At 44.0% G+C, this 22,500-nt stretch overlaps 2 protein-coding genes across 5 annotated transcripts in view; both read left to right on the top strand.

Annotated features, from left to right (window-relative positions):
- The window catches only part of LOC308332657 (metalloproteinase inhibitor 2-like), a 23,097-nt gene extending 22,578 nt beyond the window's left edge, over positions 1–519 (top strand). The window contains exon 5 of the mRNA XM_080788666.1: positions 299–519. Within this exon, the coding sequence (XP_080644792.1) occupies positions 299–496 (198 nt within the window). The 3' untranslated portion in view covers positions 497–519. The remainder of the gene's footprint in view (positions 1–298) is intronic.
- Positions 520–15,514: 14,995 nt separating this feature from the next.
- Positions 15,515–22,500, top strand: part of LOC308333183 (cytohesin-1-like) — a 31,850-nt gene continuing 24,864 nt past the window's right edge. For 2 of the 4 annotated variants that reach the window (XM_080789382.1, XM_080789381.1), the window contains exon 1: positions 19,521–19,641. In XM_080789382.1, the coding sequence (XP_080645508.1) occupies positions 19,633–19,641 (9 nt within the window). In that variant the 5' untranslated portion in view covers positions 19,521–19,632. Of the gene's footprint in view, positions 15,830–19,520; positions 19,642–22,500 lie in introns of those variants that run through there. The other 2 variants (XM_080789380.1, XM_080789383.1) reach the window with 2 other exon arrangements.

Genomic DNA, 22,500 nt, shown 5'->3' with positions numbered 1-22,500 from the left:
TGTAGTTTAATCTGTTCCATGTGGATCGTACTCTGCCCTGTGAGATCTGACATGTAGTTTAATCTGTTCCGTGTAGATCTGTACTGCCCTGTGAGATCTGACATGTAGTTTCCTCTGTCCCCTGTAGATCGTGCGCTGCCCTGTGAGATCTGACATGTAGTTTCCTCTGTCCCCTGTAGATCGTGCGCTGCCCCACCCTGCCCTGTGAGATCTGACATGTAGTTTAATCTGTTCCCTGTAGATCGTGCCCTGCCCTGTGAGATCTGACATGTAGTTTCCTCTGTCCCGTGTCTTGTAGATCGTGCGCTGCCCCACCCTGCCCTGTGAGATCTCCGCCCCGGAGGAGTGCCTGTGGACGGACCTGATGATCGAGAAGCAGGTGTACGGCCGCCAGGCCAACCACTACGCCTGCATCAAGCGGGCCGACGGCTCCTGCTCCTGGTACCGCGGCGTGGCGCTGCCCAAGAAGGAGTTCCTGGACGTGGAGGACCCCTAAAGGGCCCGAGGGGGTCCCGAGGAGGGAGGGGGGGAGGGAGGGGGGCCCGGACCCCTAAAGGGCCCGAGGGGGTCCCGAGGAGGGAGGGAGGGAGGGGGGCCCGGACCCCTAAAGGCCCTTGAGGGGGTCCCGAGGAGGGAGGGAGGGAGGGGAGCCCGCCCCGTCCCACTGCACAGCCTGATGATGGAAAAGAAAATAATAATATTAATGATTACATGTAAAATAATACATTACAATGAACCATGTGAAACCCTATATATATATATATATAGCGCCCCCCAGAGGCTGGGCATTGTTATCGTAAATCGGGGCGGAAATGCTCCCGTGGAAATAGCTCATCTACACAGCCCAACGTACGGCCGCGTGTAAAGATCGGCTATTTTCAGGTGTAGAGGTATGTAGGGTTTATATAAGTGGTTATAAGATTTAGTCAAATGTGAGTAAACAAAAGGTCAAAAAGGATGTCGATATGAAGGGCCGTTCACGTCAAGCACTGTAATATAACCGCCGCGTATAAAAAAAACATAGTTCTAACTCGAGTGAATGACAAGAATCCACTGCAGCGTAAACAGTAACAAAGCCTGTGGTGAGCAGATGTACCTTATTGTTGTTATCTTGTTGTTATCGTTTATAGGAGTGCTTGGCATGAACGGCTGTTGAATGAGTCACCGGGTCCGAGAACAACCTCCATCCTTTGTGAACAACCTCCATCCTTTGTGTCGGGGAGCTTAAATATAGCCTACTTTTTACGACCGCTTTGTTCAGTTCCCAAAATGCAAAAGGCTTGTATCTCTGTATACTCGTTCCAGAGCAGTGCATTTTTGGAACCCACTGTTCTGGACGTTGTTCTCGGAACCCTGGCGTCTCTGCAACAATAAACCAAACCACGGTTAGCGTCACATGATGACGAGACATAGACTGGTCGAGTGATGATGATGATGTCACTTCCTCCTGAGGCTGGCGTCAGGAGGATATAATTATGAGAGAGAGAGAGAGAGAGAGAGAGAGCACTTCCCGCCCCTGCATAGCTCTTAGCTCCTCTTTCAGACCACACCAATCCATCTCTGAGCTCTGCTTTCAGACCACACCAATCCATCTCTGAGCCCACGGACGATCCATCAGATATCCATAAAATAGTTCCGTTGTGTTTAGATACTTTAATTACCTCATTCTCCGTTTAGATTTTTTTTATTCCAAAGACAAATTTTCGAGTTGCCTTTTGTTTTTATTTTTTTAAATGATTGTCTCCTTCTTCCCACGAATCAAGACCAACGTTATTATTATTATTATTAGGTATGGATTATTTCCCCTCATGTTTACTGACGGGACCAATCAGGCTATAGCCGCCCATGGGAGTTGTGAGACATGCTCGCTTTTAACATTGCTTCTTTTAAATAGTAATATTAATATTGATAATAGCCATTTTGTATTGCTCACGTATGAGGGGGGGGGGGGGGGGGGGTGTGTGTAAGTGTCGTAGTCCAGTGGTCCCCCAGGGGTCCTTAAGGGAGTTCCCCAGCTAAATGATAGTTAGGAACCAAATGGACCCTTATGGGTCTGTACATAAATTGGGGGTCTCCGAGATAGAAATGCCATTAAATGGGGTGTCCGTAGCCTATTACATATCAAACTGGGGGTCCTGGAAATTAAACGAGTTGAGAATCACTGCTAGAGTCGTCAAAGTCGTCTCTTATGAGGGCCCCTGGCATGTCTTATGAGGGCCCCTGGCATGTCTTATGAGGGCCCCTGGCATGTGTCTTCATATGGGGGCTAATTAGTGTCAATTTGACAAAGTTTGGGAACCATTCGTTGCTATAGCCTACTGCGCTCCTTGTACACACTCAGTGTGCATTTCACTCCTCCTGAGTGTGTGTTCAAGTCATGGAAACAAAACGAGTCCATTCTCGGGAGCTAACGGTCAAATGAATACTATGGGTTTTATTGTGCAGGTCTCACTGGACCAGTCTATGCTGTGTGAAGGTGAAATGTGATCCTGCTCACGAGGTAACTTATACGACCACACATCCAACCCCCCACTTACGCATACACACAGACACACGCACACACACGCGCGTGCACGCACTAACACACACACACACACACTCAAGCCCAGTCTAGAAGATCTATCTAAACCTCAATTTTTCCTTTGCCTCTTTAGTTTTGCTGCGCCACCTCTCAGACACCCATCCTTTAGTTCCACCTCTCAGACACCCATCCTTTAGTTCCACCTCTCAGACACCCATCCTTTAGTTCCACCTCTCAGACACCCATCCTTTAGTTCCACCTCTCAGACACCCATCCTTTAGTTCCACCTCTCAGACACCCATCCTTTAGTTCCACCTCTCAGACACCCATCCTTTATAGTTCCACCTCTCAGACACCCATCCTGTCCCGTTGCACCTCGTCTACATGCAGTATATGTAGCAGTACAGTACCTACCGTTATGCATAATACTTGTTGTTATTTTTAAAAATCTTGAGAATTATTTTACTGCGTTAGAACTAGATCTTTTTTTTGTGGAGGATGAGTTCCAGTATATATATAGAGACAGAACCTGAACACGTGGACGCGATGTCTTCGAACGGACGGAGACAGACAGACAGACAGAAGTTTACCCGTTATAACAAGTGCTTTTCGGTCATTCGCCCCATAACCAAGTTGTGCTCTTTTTATTCTTGCTATTTGTCCAAAAAACAGAGACAAAGTTATAAACTGCAGTAAAAATGGAAAATGTTTTGCGGAGAGACATAAGTGAGAGGTGTAGGAGGAGGGTTTTTTTTTTGTTTGTTTGTTTGTTCTGTTTAGCTATATATATACATTAACATGTGATGAAAGGGAGAAACTAAAATAGCTTGTGTGGGATTGTAATTCAGTGTCTGTCGTATTTACCTGTCACACTCTTGTTTGTAAAATGCAAAACGGCAATGTCTTGACTTGCCCTAAAACATCTACAGGTCCTGCCATGCTTAGCATTGCCGCGCTGATCCTGTCATTACTAGCTACTCCAACCCTAGTGTTCCGATATTCACGGGAAGGTCTGATTAGGCGAACGTCAGGGCGAAATTAGCCCTGTCCTGAGCTCGGCTATTTTGTGCGAATAGACATGGGGCCCTGAGGGACCTCAGTCAACAGGTTTGAAGTGGTTGATAATGAAAAGCTTTATATCGCCGTCCTAGAAAGCCAAGTTACCAGAGTGTACACACACAGTGCTGTTTCATACACCTCAAGCTATACATTAACATTTTAAAACAACACGAAGGCGGAGCATTAAGAGGCCTAATTTAAAAACAATTAAACTCTTTCCATTATTTCTTTAATTATTTTTTCCAATTTTGTTTTTATTCAGTGTTATATCATTCATATGTCATGATTTTATGTGTGTTGTTTTTTTTTCCGGCTGTTTCTTTGTCATGTATAGCTGTAAGTGTGGAAAGGAGAGGGTCCTCTTGCGCTGGAGTAACGTGAGAGAGAGAAGGAGAGAGAGAGAGAGAGAGAGAGAAGTACAGAGGTTCTTTTTTTTTGTGTGTAAAATGGAAGACTTTGAAGAGGACGATGCATGTGTTCTGATGCTTTGTGTAAGTCCTAAAGCCAAATGGACAAAATATACAGTATTATCAAATAAAAGCCAAATGTTTGAAAGAAAAGAAAACCCTGCCTTGTGGTGTTATAATTATGAATGAATGTCTAAACAATTTAACCAGCTTTATTTGCTTTAATCCCACTACCAGAATCACCAGGTCGGTGTGGTGTCTGTTTGTTTACTAGGATCAAGTTTACCAGCACTGAGTCCTCCCAACTTGCCCCAGACTTTTAGATAAGTACTCTGCCTTCATGGGTCTATAGGCTTATTATTACCCTGCCCTACTGTATATAAAACGCATTATTCGTTTAGGCACATTTCAGCCACCTCTTTTGCCCATTATAGGACCACTCTACACAACAACATCAAACAGCGACGCGATATGGTTGACATCATCCTTCTACAGGCCACATGGTATCTGCTTTACACATTTTTGTTTTTGTGGGGCTAGAGCTTCTAGTTCTAGCTTTTAGTTTCATTCTACTGGTTCTCGATGTCACTTTAAAGCAGCACTATCACCATGTAGTTTGGGGGTATCACTACCAGTGGCCACTTTGGACACAAATAACATGGCAGCCGACGTCTTTTGACTTCATTACCCAAGAGTCTCTGCTGTGATTGGCTATTCTTCACTTTGACTGACAGTTCCATAGACATATCTCTCAACCTTTTTGAACCCTTAAGTTCCAAGGTTAGGACCCCCAGTTTGGTGTATGCCTTTATAGGTATGTCGCCTGGTTCAAAAGTGGTGAATATATTAGAGTGAAGAGGAGGGTTGTGGGAAAGGGGCAGAGCCGTACCGTTATATTAGAGTTATATTATATTATAGAGTTATATTAGAGTGAAGAGGAGGGCTGTGGGAAAGGGGCAGAGCCGTACCGTTATATTAGAGTTATATTATATTATAGAGTTATATTAGAGTGAAGAGGAGGGTTGTGGGAAAGGGGCAGAGCCGTACCGTTATATTAGAGTTATATTATATTATAGAGTTATATTAGAGTGAAGAGGAGGGCTGTGGGAAAGGGGCAGAGCCGTACCGTTATATTAGAGTTATATTATATTATAGAGTTATACTAGAGTGAAGAGGAGGGCTGTGGGAAAGTAGGCAGAGCAGTACGGTTTAAATGGATGATATTAGAGTGAAGAGGAGGGCTGTGGGGAAGGGGCAGAGCCACAGTTTAAATGGATGATATTAGAGTGTAGAGGAGGGCTGTGGGGAAGGGGCAGAGCCACAGTTTAAATGGATGATATTAGAGTGAAGAGGAGGGTTGTGGGAAAGGGGCAGAGCCATACAGTTATATTAGAGTTATATTATATTATAGAGTTATATTAGAGTGAAGAGGAGGGCTGTGGGAAAGGGGCAGAGCTGTACCGTTATATTAGAGTTATATTATATTATAGAGTTATATTAGAGTGAAGAGGAGGGCTGTGGGAAAGGGGCAGAGCCGTACAGTTATATTAGAGTTATATTATATTATAGTTATATTAGAGTGAAGAGGAGGGCTGTGGGGAAGGGGCAGAGCCGTACAGTTATATTAGAGTTATATTATATTATAGTTATATTAGAGTGAAGAGGAGGGCTGTGGGGAAGGGGCAGAGCCGTACAGTTATATTAGAGTTATATTATATTATAGTTATATTAGAGTGAAGAGGAGGGCTGTGGGGAAGGGGCAGAGCCGCAGTTTAAATGGATGATATTAGAGTGAAGAGGAGGGCTGTGGGGAAGGGGCAGAGCCGTACGGTTTAAATGGATGATATTAGAGTGAAGAGGAGGGCTGTGGGGAAGGGGCAGAGCCGTATACGGTTTAAATGGATGTGGTGATCGACTCAACAGGGAAAGAATTTGAGAAATCTGCAGAGTGAGCCCAGAGCGCGGTGGTTTTTGTCATCTCCGCGGCACTCTCTCTCTCTCTCTCTCTCTCTTCCCCTAAAAAATAAAAAGCCTGGCGGTGCCAAACAAACCGGGACCGTATGATGTTTGTTCATAGAGTGTCGACGGAGGAGGAGGTGATTTCTTGTTTTCCTTTAATTCCTTCTTTTTCCCCTAGCTCTGCCTTTCATGTCAATCATCTTGATTTTGACTGACTGGGTGATTTCCTCTGTTGTGATGTACCGTATAGGGTAGCTGTCTGCCATTTCCCCAGGACTGCTCAACCTGCCCCCACAGTCTCCATGTGGAGGGGGTGTGACTGTGAGTGGTTTGCCAATACTCACATGTTTCACTTGGGTAAAAAAGTATCAATATACTCCGTATATTGTAAAAGTCATATAAGTAAAAGTCCAGTATTCAAAATGGCCTTTCAAATGGCCTATAGGCTATATATATTAATATATTGAAACGCTATTTTCCTCTGAAGTAAAAGTAGGCTAATTGAAATTTGTAAATACAGAAGAAAGTAAAATAAATGCCTCCAAATTGTACTTAAGGAGAGTACTTGAGTACATGTACTTGTTACTTTACACCACTCCCGGTCGTCCATGACAGCGACTTTGTCTCACATCCCTGGTTACCCAAGAAAGACACGCCAAGATAATGTCTTAAAAGTTAATACCAGTAAAGTACAAGTAAGTAGGTCGGAGAGGCTGCATGAATACCAATTAATTACTTATTTAATCATGAAGTGTGTTGTTGACTGCAGTCTCTTATATCATAATATGGGTCAAAGTAACTGTTGCGAAACAACTCAAGCTGCGCTCTGTTGAAAGTTCCCCCTCAGAGACAGACAGCCATAGGACGGTCGGTGGTGTCGCCACCACTTCAAGAAGAACACCCACACGATCATTTCACACAAAGGATCTTCAGAGTCAGAGAGGTCACTGTGGTGATGCAACGGTTGTCGTGTCAGACCTAAATGACACCCTGGGCGGCCTGGCCTTAACCCCAAAGCGCACAGGTTACTGGAACAGAAGTTTGGCCTTTCCCGTTGGATGTCTCAATATAGGCTCTATTTTGGAAATAACTCTTCCAGTCTTCCTATACCGCTCTCCGGGCCCCATTGCTTCCCTATAGTTTTCGTCACAGGGGTTATACCGGTGATATACTAATGAAGGCCCTGTTCGATTCTGGTCAGAGTCTCAGGGCTGTATTTTGCGTAGTATCTTATTGCCTAACTTGAGTAAACTAAAGACCTGGAGGCGTGATGATCAATGCCATTTGGCTATTCTGAGTGGCCAAAGAGCATTGATCACGCCTCCAGGTCTTTAGTTTACTCAAGTTAGGTAATAACTTAGACCTGGTACTTAGTTAAGACACGCAAAATACAGCCCTCAGGGCGGTGCTGCTATGTTGTTGGTTCGGGGTGCATACTTATAGTTTAGACTATAGTCATTGGTTAGACATGGGTTAAGGTTAGGTTTAGGTGTGCTGCCCCGTGGGAGGTTAGGTTTAGACTATAGTCATTGGTTAGACATGGGTTAAGGTTAGGTTTAGGTGTGCTGCCCCGTGGGAGGTTAGGTTTAGACTAGTCATTGGTTAGACATGGGTTAAGGTTAGGTTTCGGTGTGCTGCCCCGTGGGAGGTTAGGTTTAGACTATAGTCATTGGTTAGACATGGGTTAAGGTTAGGTTTCGGTGTGCTGCCCCGTGGGAGGTTATAGGTAAACTTTAGGGTGAGGGTTTGAGATAGGTTGTAGTTTATAGGACTAAGGACTGGTCTAACCAATGACTAGTCTAAACCAAAAACTGTCTAAACTAAGTTAACTGGAAACACTGTGGAAACACTCTGCTACACCAGTGGACGTCTCAAAGTGTCCTTGACCCTGAGAGTGGGTTCCAAAATGGCCCCATACGGGTTTGTAACTCTGAGAGTGTAGGCTATTCAAATGGAACCAAATTAACCCATGTACAAATGGAACCAAATTAACCTATATGTACAAATGGAACCAAATTAACCTATATGTACAAATGGAACCAAATTAACCTATGTACAAATGGAACCAAATTAACCTATATGTACAAATGGAACCAAATTAACCCATGTACAAATGGAACCAAATTAACCCATGTACAAATGGAACCAAATTAACCTATATGTACAAATGGAACCAAATTAACCCATGTACAAATGGAACCAAATTAACCCATGTACAAATGGAACCAAATTAACCTATATGTACAAATGGAACCAAATTAACCTATATGTACAAATGGAACCAAATTAACCCATGTACAAATGGAACCAAATTAACCTATATGTACAAATGGAACCAAATTAACCCATGTACAAATGGAACCAAATTAACCTATATGTACAAATGGAACCAAATTAACCCATGTACAAATGGAACCAAATTAACCTATATGTACAAATGGAACCAAATTAACCCATGTACAAATGGAACCAAATTAACCCATGTACAAATGGAACCAAATTAACCCATGTACAAATGGAACCAAATTAACCCATGTACAAATGGAACCAAATTAACCCATGTACAAATGGAACCAAATTAACCCATGTACAAATGGAACCAAATTAACCCATGTACAAATGGAACCAAATTAACCCATGTACAAATGGAACCAAATTAACCCATGTACAAATGGAACCAAATTAACCCATGTACAAATGGAACCAAATTAACCCATGTACAAATGGAACCAAATTAACCCATGTACAAATGGAACCAAATTAACCTATGTACAAATGGAACCAAATTAACCCATGTACAAATGGAACCAAATTAACCCATGTACAAATGGAACCAAATTAACCCATGTACAAATGGAACCAAATTAACCCATGTACAAATGGAACCAAATTAACCCATGTACAAATGGAACCAAATTAACCCATGTACAAATGGAACCAAATTAACCCATGTACAAATGGAACCAAATTAACCTATGTACAAATGGAACCAAATTAACCCATGTACAAATGGAACCAAATTAACCCATGTACAAATGGAACCAAATTAACCCATGTACAAATGGAACCAAATTAACCCATGTACAAATGGAACCAAATTAACCCATGTACAAATGGAACCAAATTAACCCATGTACAAATGGAACCAAATTAACCTATGTACAAATGGAACCAAATTTAACCCATGTACAAATGGAACCAAATTAACCCATGTACAAATGGAACCAAATTAACCTATGTACAAAACGGGCTACACTCTCACAGTTATGCTTGCAGGGGGTCCAGCTCGGAGTTAAAAAGTGTGAGAACCAGCTGGCTGTAGGCCTACACTAAATGGAACAACAGAGCCTTAATTATAGTGTCATCGGTAACACCTGTGAAGGAAGTCAGAAGAGGCCATGAGGCTGGAAGTAGGAAGAGTTATTTCCAAAATGGTGCACATACAGGGTAACAGGTACGCTCGCCCCTTTTCCATATCTACTCTACCTAGCTGTAAATAACAACATAATTCATGTTTGTGAAGGTAGGCCTATTATCATATGAATTTATCAATGTTAAGTTCACTCTGTATATCCACGGGCATAATAGCATGATGATGCCATTACAAAACATGGGCTACATGGAAGAAATGTGATTAATAAAACGAAATTATAACTGCTAGAAGGTGCTAAATTAACTTAATTAAGCAGTCACCGTCTCTGTGACATGTTGTTCTTTCTAAATTGTACAGAGATCGACTACTATGCAATCAAATAAATCTGTATGCAAGATAATTTCAGATTTCAGAGAGGGAGGGAAATACAAAATTAACTTTAACAAAAAAAAAAAAAAATCGCGGGGGGGGGGGGGGGGGGGGAGGAGTTGGTAAAGGGGCGAGCAGGCATAATTATACAGCATAGCCTATTCCCCAAAAATACAATAGTGACTTAAAGTGACTGACTCAGTGCAGCTATTATCCAGGTGCCATTTGCAGAAACATTCATTCCATGATTCATTCACAAGGTTTTGACAGTGGAACTGTGTATTTCAAGTAGCGGCGCCATCTAGTGGCAGGGTGAGAGAACGCCAACCAGCACTGTGGCCTGTTTGTGTTGTGCCTGATAAAAGCATTGCTATGATATGATGGTCAGATGGTGGCCTCGATGTCAGGCTGAATAGGCCTAACGGAACCACCCTAGAGGTAGATTAGATTGTAATAGAACTAAACTTATACCTGTAAAACTAGCAATAATGCAATATATTCAGAAGCATTATTGATTGAATTATTTATTAACAGTTTGCAGAATATTTCAAGCACAACTCGATCTACAAATACTGTGGAGTGTGGATGACACCATAAAGCATTTCACTTGTTTACAACAACACCATTTTCAATTAATCAATTAATTTTCCATTAAATCTTAATATAGTCTTAGAGAGATTTCATAATGTAATTAAGCAAAAGTTTAAAGCCTTGATCTGTGATTTCTTCGCCTGGTTGGCAGTACCAATATTGCTAAAATAATAATACATTATGTTAATTGTTTAAGAAACAAGTCACAAGGACATGAGAGCTGCTGCTGGGGTGAATGAATGCTGTGACGCACTGAGCAGAAGTCCCCTTTCACAACTTCCTAACCATGACCAATGTTGGCTGATGGTGATGGATGCTAACCGTAATGGTGCCAGGAAAGTAGGGTTCCCCTAGGGACAGGGGTTCCCAAACGTAATGTAGTAGGGTGCCCTAGCTCCTAGGGGCAGGGGACTGTCCCTAACGTAATGTAGTAGGGTGCCCTAGCCCCTAGGGACAGGGGTTCCCAAACGTAATGTAGTAGGGTGCCCTAGCCCCTATGGGGCAGGGGACTGTCCCAAATCTAGGACGTGTATGGCCTGGTCAGCCTGCAATTAAATGACAGGCATCAAGATCTTGTCATCCCAGCTTAGTAAGCAAAAATATTTAGGACGACCGTTGAGCCGATTCTACTCTATGGCTCCGAGACATGGACACGAGAAATTGGAAAAACGGTTGGTAGGATGGCCCTTAACCTGAGGGCCATGTTAAGTGAAGGTTTGTGGCCCTTACCCTGAGGGCCACGTTAAGTGAAGGTTTGGCCCTTACCCTGAGGGCCACGTTAAGTGAAGGTTTGGCCCTTACCCTGAGGGCCACGTTAAGTGAAGGTTTGGGGCCCTTACCCTGAGGGCCACGTTAAGTGAAGGTTTGGGGCCCTTACCCTGAGGGCCACGTTAAGTGAAGGTTTGGGGCCATTACCCTGAGGGCCACGTTAAGTGAAGGTTTGGGGCCCTTACCCTGAGGGCCACGTTAAGTGAAGGTTTGGGGCCCTTACCCTGAGGGCCACGTTAAGTGAAGGTTTGGGGCCACTTACCCTGAGGGCCACGTTAAGTGAAGGTTTGGGGCCCTTACCCTGAGGGCCACGTTAAGTGAAGGTTTGGGGCCCTTACCCTGAGGGCCACGTTAAGTGAAGGTTTGGGGCCATTTACCCTGAGGGCCACGTTAAGTGAAGGTTTGGGGCCCTTACCCTGAGGGCCACGTTAAGTGAAGGTTTGGGGCCACTTACCCTGAGGGCCACGTTAAGTGAAGGTTTGGGGCCCTTACCCTGAGGGCCACGTTAAGTGAAGGTTTGGGGCCACTTACCCTGAGGGCCACGTTAAGTGAAGGTTTGGGGCCCTTACCCTGAGGGCCACGTTAAGTGAAGGTTTGGGGCCCTTACCCTGAGGGCCACGTTAAGTGAAGGTTTGGGGCCATTTACCCTGAGGGCCACGTTAAGTGACAGTTTGGGGCCGCCAGTTAATTTCCCATGTATGCACTAGAACTAGAGACTAACCAGAGCGTCTCACCCATTGGTCATGGTTGGGATCTTGTGAATGGGACGTTTTGATCTGTGTTTTTCTTTTACCCCAGCAGCTTTCACACACACCTTGTGACTGTTCAGATGATCTAGCAGTTTAAAAATAGCTTCAACTTTAACTGTATACACATTTCATTTAATCATCCAAACAAGACAAATTCTTCAAGCCCCCAAAGAAGTCACAAAAACTACAAGTTGTCGAACCTATAAGCAAGGTGTAAAAGCTTGAAAGTGGCTCTGTGAGAGAGTGTGTACCTTCAGCTATAGTGGACGGTGCAGAATGCCCTGTCGTCCTTGACTTGGGTTCTCCCAGTCAGTGTCTCTCATGTGCTCGCCTCGCCTCCCCATCCCTTATATTGTCCCTCCCTCCCTGTAATCGCTCACAGCTTCCCCCCTGATGTCTGCCTCAGCAATAAGGAGACACTACAACAAAGACCGGACCACCCATCCTCCTGTCTGTCCCCTGCAGGGGTGTTGTGCTTTATATTGTGTTGTTGTGTGTGGTGAGTTTTCTCCTTTCCTGGCGTCTTCTGAAATACCCTGCATGCATGGTGGTGGTGGTGCATGAATGAAGAGTGACAATATAGTGCACTGGGAAATCGGCTGCGTTCATTTCCCTCTTGACACTTTTTCCGAGGGGAAATGGACACCGCTGAGATTATGTGATAATAACCCTTTTAGTATCGTGATGTTGTGGTGCTTGCTTTGTTTAGCGGGAAGACAAAGTGCTTCATTCAACAAGTCAGTGCCTTCATTCGCCCACACTGGGACTCTGAACAGACAGACGGATAACTGTCTCTTCCAGACAGTTCACACTGCAGTCTCCGTTCACACACAGTCAGGATCTGATCTCCATCTAGACTAGAGCATTCATGGGACACTCTAGCCTAGCCCTATTGTAGCAAATTGTGTGATATTTCTTACCAAAACAAGGAGCGTCCCGACTCCCGATAATGCTCCAAAATGCACTGACCTTTGGTTGGCCATATTAACCCAGTGACGTGAAGGGGAGAGGGGAGGATGTGTGATATTAGGGCATGCAAATGTTTAGTGGTGGAAAGTACACTAAAGTAGATTTACACTACAGTTAAGTATACTGTACTTAAGTACAGGTTTTTGGTATTTGTACTTTACTTTAGTATTTCCAATTTCCAGTACTTATACTTCACTAGGCTACATCTCATAGGCAAATATTCTGCTTTTACTCCACTACAATTATTTGAAAACTTTAGCTATTGGTTTACTTTGTAGATTTTGATTATTATTACAAAATATACATTAACCACATTTACAAATAGACAGTCTACGACGCATTGTGAGTTGTAGATCTGCTGTTTTCAAAACAATATGTTATACATTTTGCATAATGAGTACTTTCTTCTTTTGGTACTTTAATATATAAGTACATTTTTTATAAGATACAATACTTTGGTACTTTTGCTCAGGTAAAATTTTAATTCCCAACTTTTAACTTAGACTTGTACTTTTAACTGTCATTTCCACATTGCAGTTTAATTCTCGTACTATGAAATGGTACATTTATCACTCAAAATGCCCATATATGGTGCCCAGGTCTCGTGACATCACGGATTCATGTGACATCATCAGGGATGGAGATACATGATGACATAGTAAATGCGACCTGCAGTGGCAATTAAGTACATATACTGTATGGAGATCCCTGATGTCATCAATATTGGCCAGCAACTCTACATCTGACCTCAAACCCTTAGATCTCCATATATGGATATATGTCAGAACCTGTTCTCCCATATTCCATTATGTTGATCCGTCCCCATCCAACCTTCCTCTTCGATGTCTCCTTTTTGACCGATACCTGTCCATTCAAACTCTAGACGGGCCTGCCCCAAAGTTATTTAATAGTGCAGCCGCACCCGGCAGCCGGTGAAAACTAGAATTCTCAACAGTCTCGAAAGTTAAGGCCCGGCCCTACCTGGGCCCTCATCAAACCCTGTACACTCAAGACACTGCCCCCGCTGCCACCCTTAGATCTCCATATATGGAGCTGACCTGTTCTGACATTTAATATGTTGATCTGACTCTGACCTCACCAAACCCTGTTCCATATACAGTATGGCCAGTAGGCGACATAATTCATATGTTGATTTGACCCCCCCTTGCCAAAGTGCCAGCACTCGCCCAGCAGTCTGCTGTCACCCAGGCAGATGCGTGCACGTGACCTCACGAGGTCGCTTCTCGCCAGTGTTGATTTCGTCGACTAAAACTAAAGACTAACTAAAACTCCCCGACGAAAACTACATGAAAACTATACGATGACTAAAAGTGAGGCTAAATATATTGACAATTTTGTCGACAAATGAAACTAGTCTAAAATGTTTCCAAGGGACTGGTGGACAAGACATCCAGTATGAGTAAGACACAAGTCATTTTACACTTGGTTGCATGCTGAAAATAGCAGATCTATAGAAGCTCACCGCGTGTGTAAAAGTGTAAAATCTTTCATTACGACGGCATCAAGGCCCACCAAAATACATCTCAGTTGACTACTGTAAATCAACTGTAGATTTAGTCGACTAAAATCTCATGACATTTAGTCGACAAAAACTAGACTAACACTAAAACATTTCATTCCAAAGACTATATGACTAAACTAAAATTTTAATTTGCTGCCAAAAACAACGTCTCACTGGTGTACCTGTACATATGATGTAACAGTAACGTAACCTTGAACCTTGAGTATTGACATCATGCAGTACTTTCTCGTGTGTGTGTGTGTGTGTGTGTGTGAGCACACGTGCATTGAGCTGGGGTGTGGCTGAGCTCTAAGTTTGGGTCTGCTATGCCAGGCGTGATAAAAAGGGAGTGAGTGTGTGTGTGTGTAAATTGATAATCGCTTCCAAGAATACATTAGCAACTGTTCCAAAATGACTGTGTGTGTGTGTGTGTGTGTGTGTGTGTGTGTGTGCGTGTGTGTGTGTGTGTGTGTGTGTGTGACTATGTGTGTGTGGAGAGGGGAACTATTTTTCTTTCCAAAATGTTAAGAATGTTTTGCTCTATTTGAAATGACAGTAGATTAGTTGTGTGCGGTGAGAACGTATATGAATATTTGTGTGTGTGTGTGTGTGTGTGTGTGTGTGTGTGTGTGTGTGTGTGTGTGTGTGTGTGTGTGTGTGTGTGTGTGTGTGTGTGTGTGTGTGTGTGTTTATGCGCAAACTTGAAGGAGAGCCTGAACTAAAAGCAGCAGGAGAGAGATTACAAGCACAATGTCAAGTGTGTGTGAGAGAGAGAGAGAGAGAGAGAGAGAGAGGGGGGGAGAGAGAGGGAGGGACGGACAGACAGACAGAGGGGAAGAACAGGCTGAATGCTGTCTGTTAAAGGGACTTCACGGGGTGTAAGAACCCAGGGCTGTGTGTGTGTGTGTGTGTGTGTGTGTGTGTGTGTGTGTGTGTGTGTGTGTGTGTGTGTGTGTGTGTGTGTGTGTGTGTGTGTGTGTGTGTGTGTGTGTGTGTGTGTGTGTGTGTGTGTGTGTGTGTGTGTGTGTGTGTGTGTGTGTGTGTGTGTGTGTGTGTGTGCGTGCGTGCGTGCGTGCGTGCGTGCGTGCGTGCGTGCGTGCGTGCGTGCGTGCGTGCGTGCGTGCGTGCGTGCGTGCGTGCGTGCGTGCGTGCGTGCGTGCGTGCGTGCGTGCGTGCGTGCGTGTGTGTGTGTGTGTGTGTGTGTGTGTGTGTGTGTGTGTGTGTGTGTGTGTGCGTGTGTGTGTGCTGCCGTACGTATGATGCTGCTCAATGTGACTCCGTCCACACCAGAGGGAGGAGGAGGACGAGGAGGAATAAAGGGAACTAAGCGACGTGGAGTAAAGGATGCTGTTGTTGTTGTTGTGCTTGGATGTAAAAAGCCGCTCTCCTTCTCCTCCTGTTCCAAACAACCCAGTGGTGGAGGAGGTGGAGGAGGAGAGATGATGAGCTCCGTCAGCGAGCTGTGTGCCTCCAGCTTCCAGGCGTTCCTCGGTCCGACGCTGAGCCCCACGGCGGTGCTGGACTCACCTGCTGCGCCTGGAGGTGAGGGAGTTGCACCTTCAAAGTCATACCATTTGTCACACACGTTACCGCAGTGAAATTTGTTCTCCGCATTTGACCCATCTCTTGGAGCGGTGAGCCGCAAGCCAAGAAGGAGCGGTGAGCTGCAGCCGTGAATCATTTGTATAGTAGATTTGACCCCCAATCCGACCCTTTGATGCTGAGTGCCATGCAAGCAGGGAGGCATTGGGCCCCATTTTTACAGTCTTTGGTATGACCCGGCCGGGGGTCGAACCACCAACCTCCCAGTTTCAGGGCGGACACTCTAACCACAAGGCCACTGTCTGGTTAGAGTGTCAGACACTGGTGGAGGTGAGGGAGTCACACCTTCAGCTCAAACTGCAGGTTTTGGGGCTTGTCGGGATTATTAGGCAAAAGTGTTGAAAGAAATGACAAAAGAAAGTCATAATAATGATACAAATGGAGATATTTGGAATTTTTGTATTCGTAATTCTGAAGAAATAATTCTGTTGGATTTTGTTTGAATTATGTTTAAAAATCTGAATTTAAAAAGAAAATAGAGAAAATAGATAAGTTAGTGACAATGTGTATTGGGCTTAAGTTGTTGATGATGGCAATACATCATACATATAGCCTATATACAAATAACTCTTTATGTAGTTTATGTGTATATGAATGTGCTATAAATGTAAAAGTTGTGAAAAGCTCAGGTCTTTACGGCGTGTGTCAGGATGTCTACTTGCTGCTCACAATCATGTTTGGCTGATATGCATTCTAGTTTCACCCAAATATAGTAGAGTGTGAGCGCATGAATATCATCACAGCACATCTGTTAAGACTGACGTCACATTTAAAGAGACAGTCATGACTCATGTCAGTCCTGTGAACGGTCAAGGTCAAGGTTAACTTTATTGTCCCTTGCGGGAAATGGGTTTGCAGCCGCAAGTAATAGTAAAATCACACCTGTGTGAACTGAGTGGTGCAACCCCCCCCCCCCCCCTTTTCATCTCTCTCTTTCTCTCTCATTAGCAGGCAACAGTGCAACACTGGTACTAATAGTCATACTCGTGCTCATTAACATATAGGCGGACACATAGGTACATAGTTGAACACGGACATTGCTGTTCCTTGGAGTGGTTGCACCACTCAAAAATACTATACATCAAACGACATTCAACATATTCATTCAACATTACAAAAGACTAAATAACGACAGGCACTATAGAGACAGAGAATGAATTACATTCACAAGTAGCAGTGTCAGCAAAGGTGCATTAGTGGGCAAACTTGCGTGCGTGCGTGCGTGCGTGCGTGCGTGCGTGCGTGCGTGCGTGCGTGCGTGCGTGTGTTGCTATCTTTCTGAGAGCCAAATGCCCCCACGTGTATATATAGTGGAATTTGGGAAATACGTACGGCACACATTGTGACTCAGGTCCTGGTCCTCACAACAAGCAGGGATAATGTTATGTCATGTTGTGTTTATTTAATTTAACAAGGACATCACACTCCTTGCACTGGACAAATATTGCTTTATAGCACGTGTTAACTTTCAACACCTTTTCTAAAAAAGAAAACGTACAAATACAAGGAATTAAACAACATCATTCTATATAGCGGTGGCTCAGCGGTAGAGTGGCTGGATGGCAACCACACAAGGTTCCCAGTTCAATCCCTTTGGGCTCCCCCACAGTTAGTGTCAAAGTGTCCTTGAGCAAGACTCTGAACCCCTAATTGCTCCTATGAATGAATGTGTGTGTGTGTGTGTGTGTGAATGAATGAATGTGTGTGTGTGTGTGTGTGTGTGTGTGTGTGAATGTAATGCACAATCTATATTAATCTATATTAAAAATGTAAACATGATGTGATAATGACTTTCTGAGGCAGAACCAAGTTCCCTGTCTGTCAGTAGCAACACTGGACCATGATTGACTGATTGATGCATGATTGCACGGCATTGCACACAGGTGCTACAAACTTCGTCTCTGCATGAAGGAAGCAGCACACTTGCAGTTTAGTGTGTTACGATTACGAACTGTTTAAAGTAAGAAAGATGTCTGAAGCCAAAGCAGACTGTCAATAAGAACATTTTTGCAACTCAATATTCAAGAACCTATATGACATTTATCACATTATTACATAAGTTATCGTGGGGGTCCTTTGAGAACCAGTGGATTATCAACAGCAGTTATTGTCTGCCCCCCCCCCCCCCCACCCTCCCCCTCTCTACATAATATCCCCACCCCCCCCCCTCTCTACATAATATCCTGTTTGTCCGTGTTCAAACTCTATAAATAAAGCTCTGATTCAAGCACACAGCTGTGAGGCTTATTTCCCTCTGCCTCTCTCTCTCTCTCTCTGAGTCCACCATTTCCTCCATGGATGAACCAGGGTCATCCCTATGTTCCCCAGGTTCTATGTTCCCCAGGTTCTATGTTCCCCAGGTTCTATGTTCCCCACTTATCTTGGAGTTCAGGGTTAGCGTTAGGTTTCTGGTTGAAGGACTTCAGTGTTTTGTACTAGATACAATTGTATGTATAAGTACAGTTTTGCCATCTTTGTTGAAGAGTCTGAGGAGCAATTATGTTTTAGTTTATTTCATGCCAGCTAGTGTACATTTTTAGTTGGTTAAGACTAGATAGTTTTAAGTAGCCTATAATGGCAGGCCTAAAGTTCAATGGATTGTTCAAAGACTGAGCTTAAATCAGAATTTCTCCTCCCAGTGGGACGTGATCCTTGGTCTGCCCCGGGGTCTCCTCCCAGTGGGACGTGATCCTTGGTCTGCCCCGGGGTCTCCTCCCAGTGGGACGTGATCCTTGGTCTGCCCCGGGGTCTCCTCCCAGTGGGACGTGATCCTTGGTCTGCCCCGGGGTCTCCTCCCAGTGGGACGTGATCCTTGGTCTGCCCCGGGGTTTCCTCCCAGTGGGACGTGATCCTTGGTCTGCCCCGGGGTCTCCTCCCAGTGGGACGTGATCCTTGGTCTGCCCCGGGGTCTCCTCCCAGTGGGACGTGCGTCGAGGACCTCCCTAGGGAGACGCCCGAGAGGCATCCTAACCATACACTATAGCTGAAGTGACAAATAACACCCCAAGGAGTTATAACTTGTTACAGTAGCTACTGAAAGGACCTCTATAGTCAGAAGTGAACATGGAGGAAGCAGCATTGGGTTTGTATGCTCCTCCACATAATCTGGAACAAACAGAACACTGCATATAATGATGCAATGTGCTCTGATAGGCTACAAAGAAACTTGACCTGCTTTGAACTATATCTCACATGTTAACTTTGTTGTGTTAATTGTTCTTATATATGTTGTTTTTATATATAGGCCTAGGCTACATCAAACAGTTTTGTCTGAGCTGTAACTGCGTGTTCATTTGGAGTTCAATACTCCTTTTAAAGTCTCATAAACAGAGGCTTGTGTGTCATTTTAGAGACTCTACCCTGTGGTTGACTGTGTGTGCGTGCGTGTGTGTTTGTGTGCGTGCGCGCGCGCGCGCGTCAGTGGTTTACCGTTGAGCGATCCGATACCCGATTGGCCGTTGCTATATTCGAGACCACGCCTACGTACGTCGCTCAACCGCACGGGTCTCGCTCTCTCTCTCTCTCTCTCTCTCTCTCTCTCTCTCTCTCTCTCTCTCTCTCTCTCTCTCTCTCACACACACACACACTTGTCATATCCTTTCCTGTGTGAAGCGACACACACACACACACACACACACACACCGAGAGCCAACACGTCTACTAAAACGCCGCTGTGTGTCGCTTCATAATTCTTATTCATAAAATAAAAGTAACGGATACAGTGATGGTGCAGAAGTCTGAAGATGGTGTGGGTAAGTTTTTATTTAACCTAAACACAATTCATCATTGAATAAAAGTTAAACTGTCTATATTAAAAACAGCGCTAACCTGTTAGCAGCAGCTAAAACAACTCAAAGCTGAGCTCCTGTCCTTTAATCCGGCGAAAACAGCCGATCGGCTGTTTTCGTCAGAGCGACACCTGGCTGCTGCGAAACTTCATTTATGAGACACTGATTGTTTGTTTGGTGCAAAGCATGCCATGCATGATGTGTTTAACTTTATTTTAGTCACGTTTTTAGGGTTGAAAATAAAGGGTTTATATTATAATGTAGCCACTAAGATTTTAGACTCGATTCTGACATTTTCAATCTCTCGTAGTCGTAGATTAAAAATGTCAGAATCGAATGAAATAGCCTAGACATCTAAAATCTCTAACTCTAAGGTTTATCCAGCCTGTAACCTTGGATCAAGACTATTTTTCATATATGATTGAAAACTTTATTTCAGACACAATGGGTCCATATACAAACAACAGGGAAAAACATGACAGTAAATACAAAACAACAACACAGAGATAGCCTATATGTATCAGGCAGGCTATTTCCACTCCAGGCAGTCCTTGTCAATTAAAAACATATAAACATTAGCCTCCAGTGTTTCCAGAAACATGAGGAGAAGACTGTGTCACTCTGTGTGATCCCTGTTAAGGCCATAATTAATACATTCTTTGATTCCCTCAGTCTACACATAACATTCCTCAGTAGGCTACAGCATGAAAGGTGGGTGTCTCAGGAATATTCGAAAAGCATCATTATATGCCACCTGAAGTTTTTTCATTTTCGCTTTGCTATGGGTGTATAGGCTATTTTATTTTTGCCGAGTCTGACTTTTACGTTCTATTATACGAGATGCAAATGTCAACATCGATCAAATGCATCTGACAGTCTTGATCCAAGGCTATAGTAGGGCAACAGTTTGCAGATAGTAGTACAGAGGCAAAGATTGATACAAGGATTAGGTGACACAAAAAGCCTATAGGAGGACTTCTTGTTTCTATTGTGGTCCTGGTATTCAATTAATCAAGAACATGTCATGGTCTGTCAGAAGTGGGATACATACATATAAGGACCACAATGCAAATGATTAAGTCCCCAGGACTTGTTTGTGTTATCCTTTTATAGCCTTATAGGGCTCAATTTTCGTCACCACTAAACCCCTTTATATCCCTAAACTTCTTTGCCTTTTTTTTTTTTTACTATTTTGAAAAACATTTTTGAATAGTTCAACTAGTCTACATTGACATGTTGTGACTGTGAGCTTGTAGACTGGCCATTTTAACTATTCAAAAATGCTTTGCAAAATAGTAAAAATAAATAAAAAGGCAAAGAAAGGTTTAGAGATAAGGCGGTTTAGCAGCGGTGACGAAAATGGAGCCCTTAATGTCTGTCTGACTGAACCTCAAATCGTGCCTTTCTGGCTAAATACAGTATTCAATCGTTAAAAACTAAACACAAATAAAGTCAACAGAAACAGAGCGACGGGACGGGGGTCTCCGGACCACCAGGCAGACACGTTATAGTTCCGACCAGGACCTTTTGACTGACAAACAATAAATCTATTAGTGGAACAAGGGACTGTATTCTATTAGTATTTATGGTGCAACATAATGCATGTATGTGTCTATTAATACCCCAGAGGCTGAAAAGATCCCATTATTGAATGGTTTAATAGGGACAACAAGAGGAGAGCTTTTAGAGGGGTTACCCCCCCCCCCCCACCCAGAACAGTGCCCCCCCCCCCTCCCCGAGAACACTGCGCACTTCATCCTTTTTTATTTTTTTCCTAATTTTTATCCCACAATTCTGTAACCCAGTTTTACACCCAGTGTCAATCATGTAATGTAATCCTGTAATGTAATTCCTCTGCCAACCTGGGGAGGGCAGCGGACTGACCTCATGCTTCCTTCTATGCATGAGGAGTCCAAGCTGCTTCTTTTCACCTGACAGGGGTCTCCCCCTGTCAGGTGAAAAGAAGCAGCTTGGCCGTTCCTTTCCCCTCCATCAGGCGCCCAGGCTGGCCAGGGGGAGGTCGTTTTAGAGACCGGGATTACGGCATGTTTTTTGTGAGGGGACACAGGGAGAACATTTTAGGGTATCTACCAACTAATGTTGCTCTGGAGAGGGAAGTCTCTGGTGGAGCTGTTGCCCCCGCGACCCCGACTAGGGATAAGCGGTTGGAGATGGATAGATGGATCCTGGGTTAATGCTGTGTGGGGGAACTGGGCAGTGTTTCTGGGACAGATCCCAGTTCTGCATGCAGGGCCATTCGTTACTTCATAACGTTCTGGGACAGATCCCAGTTCTGCATGCAGGGCCATTCGTTACTTCATAACGTTGGGCCAAGTTCCCCGCTGGGCACATTCCTTTTTAGATACGGAACACGTGCATTCTTCTTGGTTTTGCCTTTTAATTTATTTTACTGGTTTGACCAATTTTGGACCGAAGCAAAGCGGTGCTGTTAAGGTACAAAATATACACGGAATGTCATAAAAGCAGGAATGTTTAGTTTTTTGTTTGTTTTACCCCAGAGTCGTTTTCCAACTCTTCCACCACACCTTTTGGGTCAGTGGTTCCCACTTCCCACATTTGTCAGCTCGAGACCCAAAACCAAAAGAGAGACTAGATGTTTGCCCGGGACCCAAAGTGTAAATAGCAGATCTACAAGCACACAAATGGCGAATAAATAATAGATGATGGTGTAAAACCACTGTTCTACTGTAGGTGGTACACATCCAGTGTGAACTGGATGGCACAGCTAGCTGCAGCTCTGTGTTGCAGTGTTGATTTCGTCGACTAATACTATGACGAAAGATGTTCAACCTTTTTTTTATG

Source organism: Protomyctophum bolini, assembly GCF_963924005.1.
Source record: "Protomyctophum bolini genome assembly, chromosome: 18".
Lineage (NCBI taxonomy): Eukaryota > Metazoa > Chordata > Actinopteri > Myctophiformes > Myctophidae > Protomyctophum > Protomyctophum bolini.
This window is presented reverse-complemented; position numbering and strand designations above follow the sequence as displayed.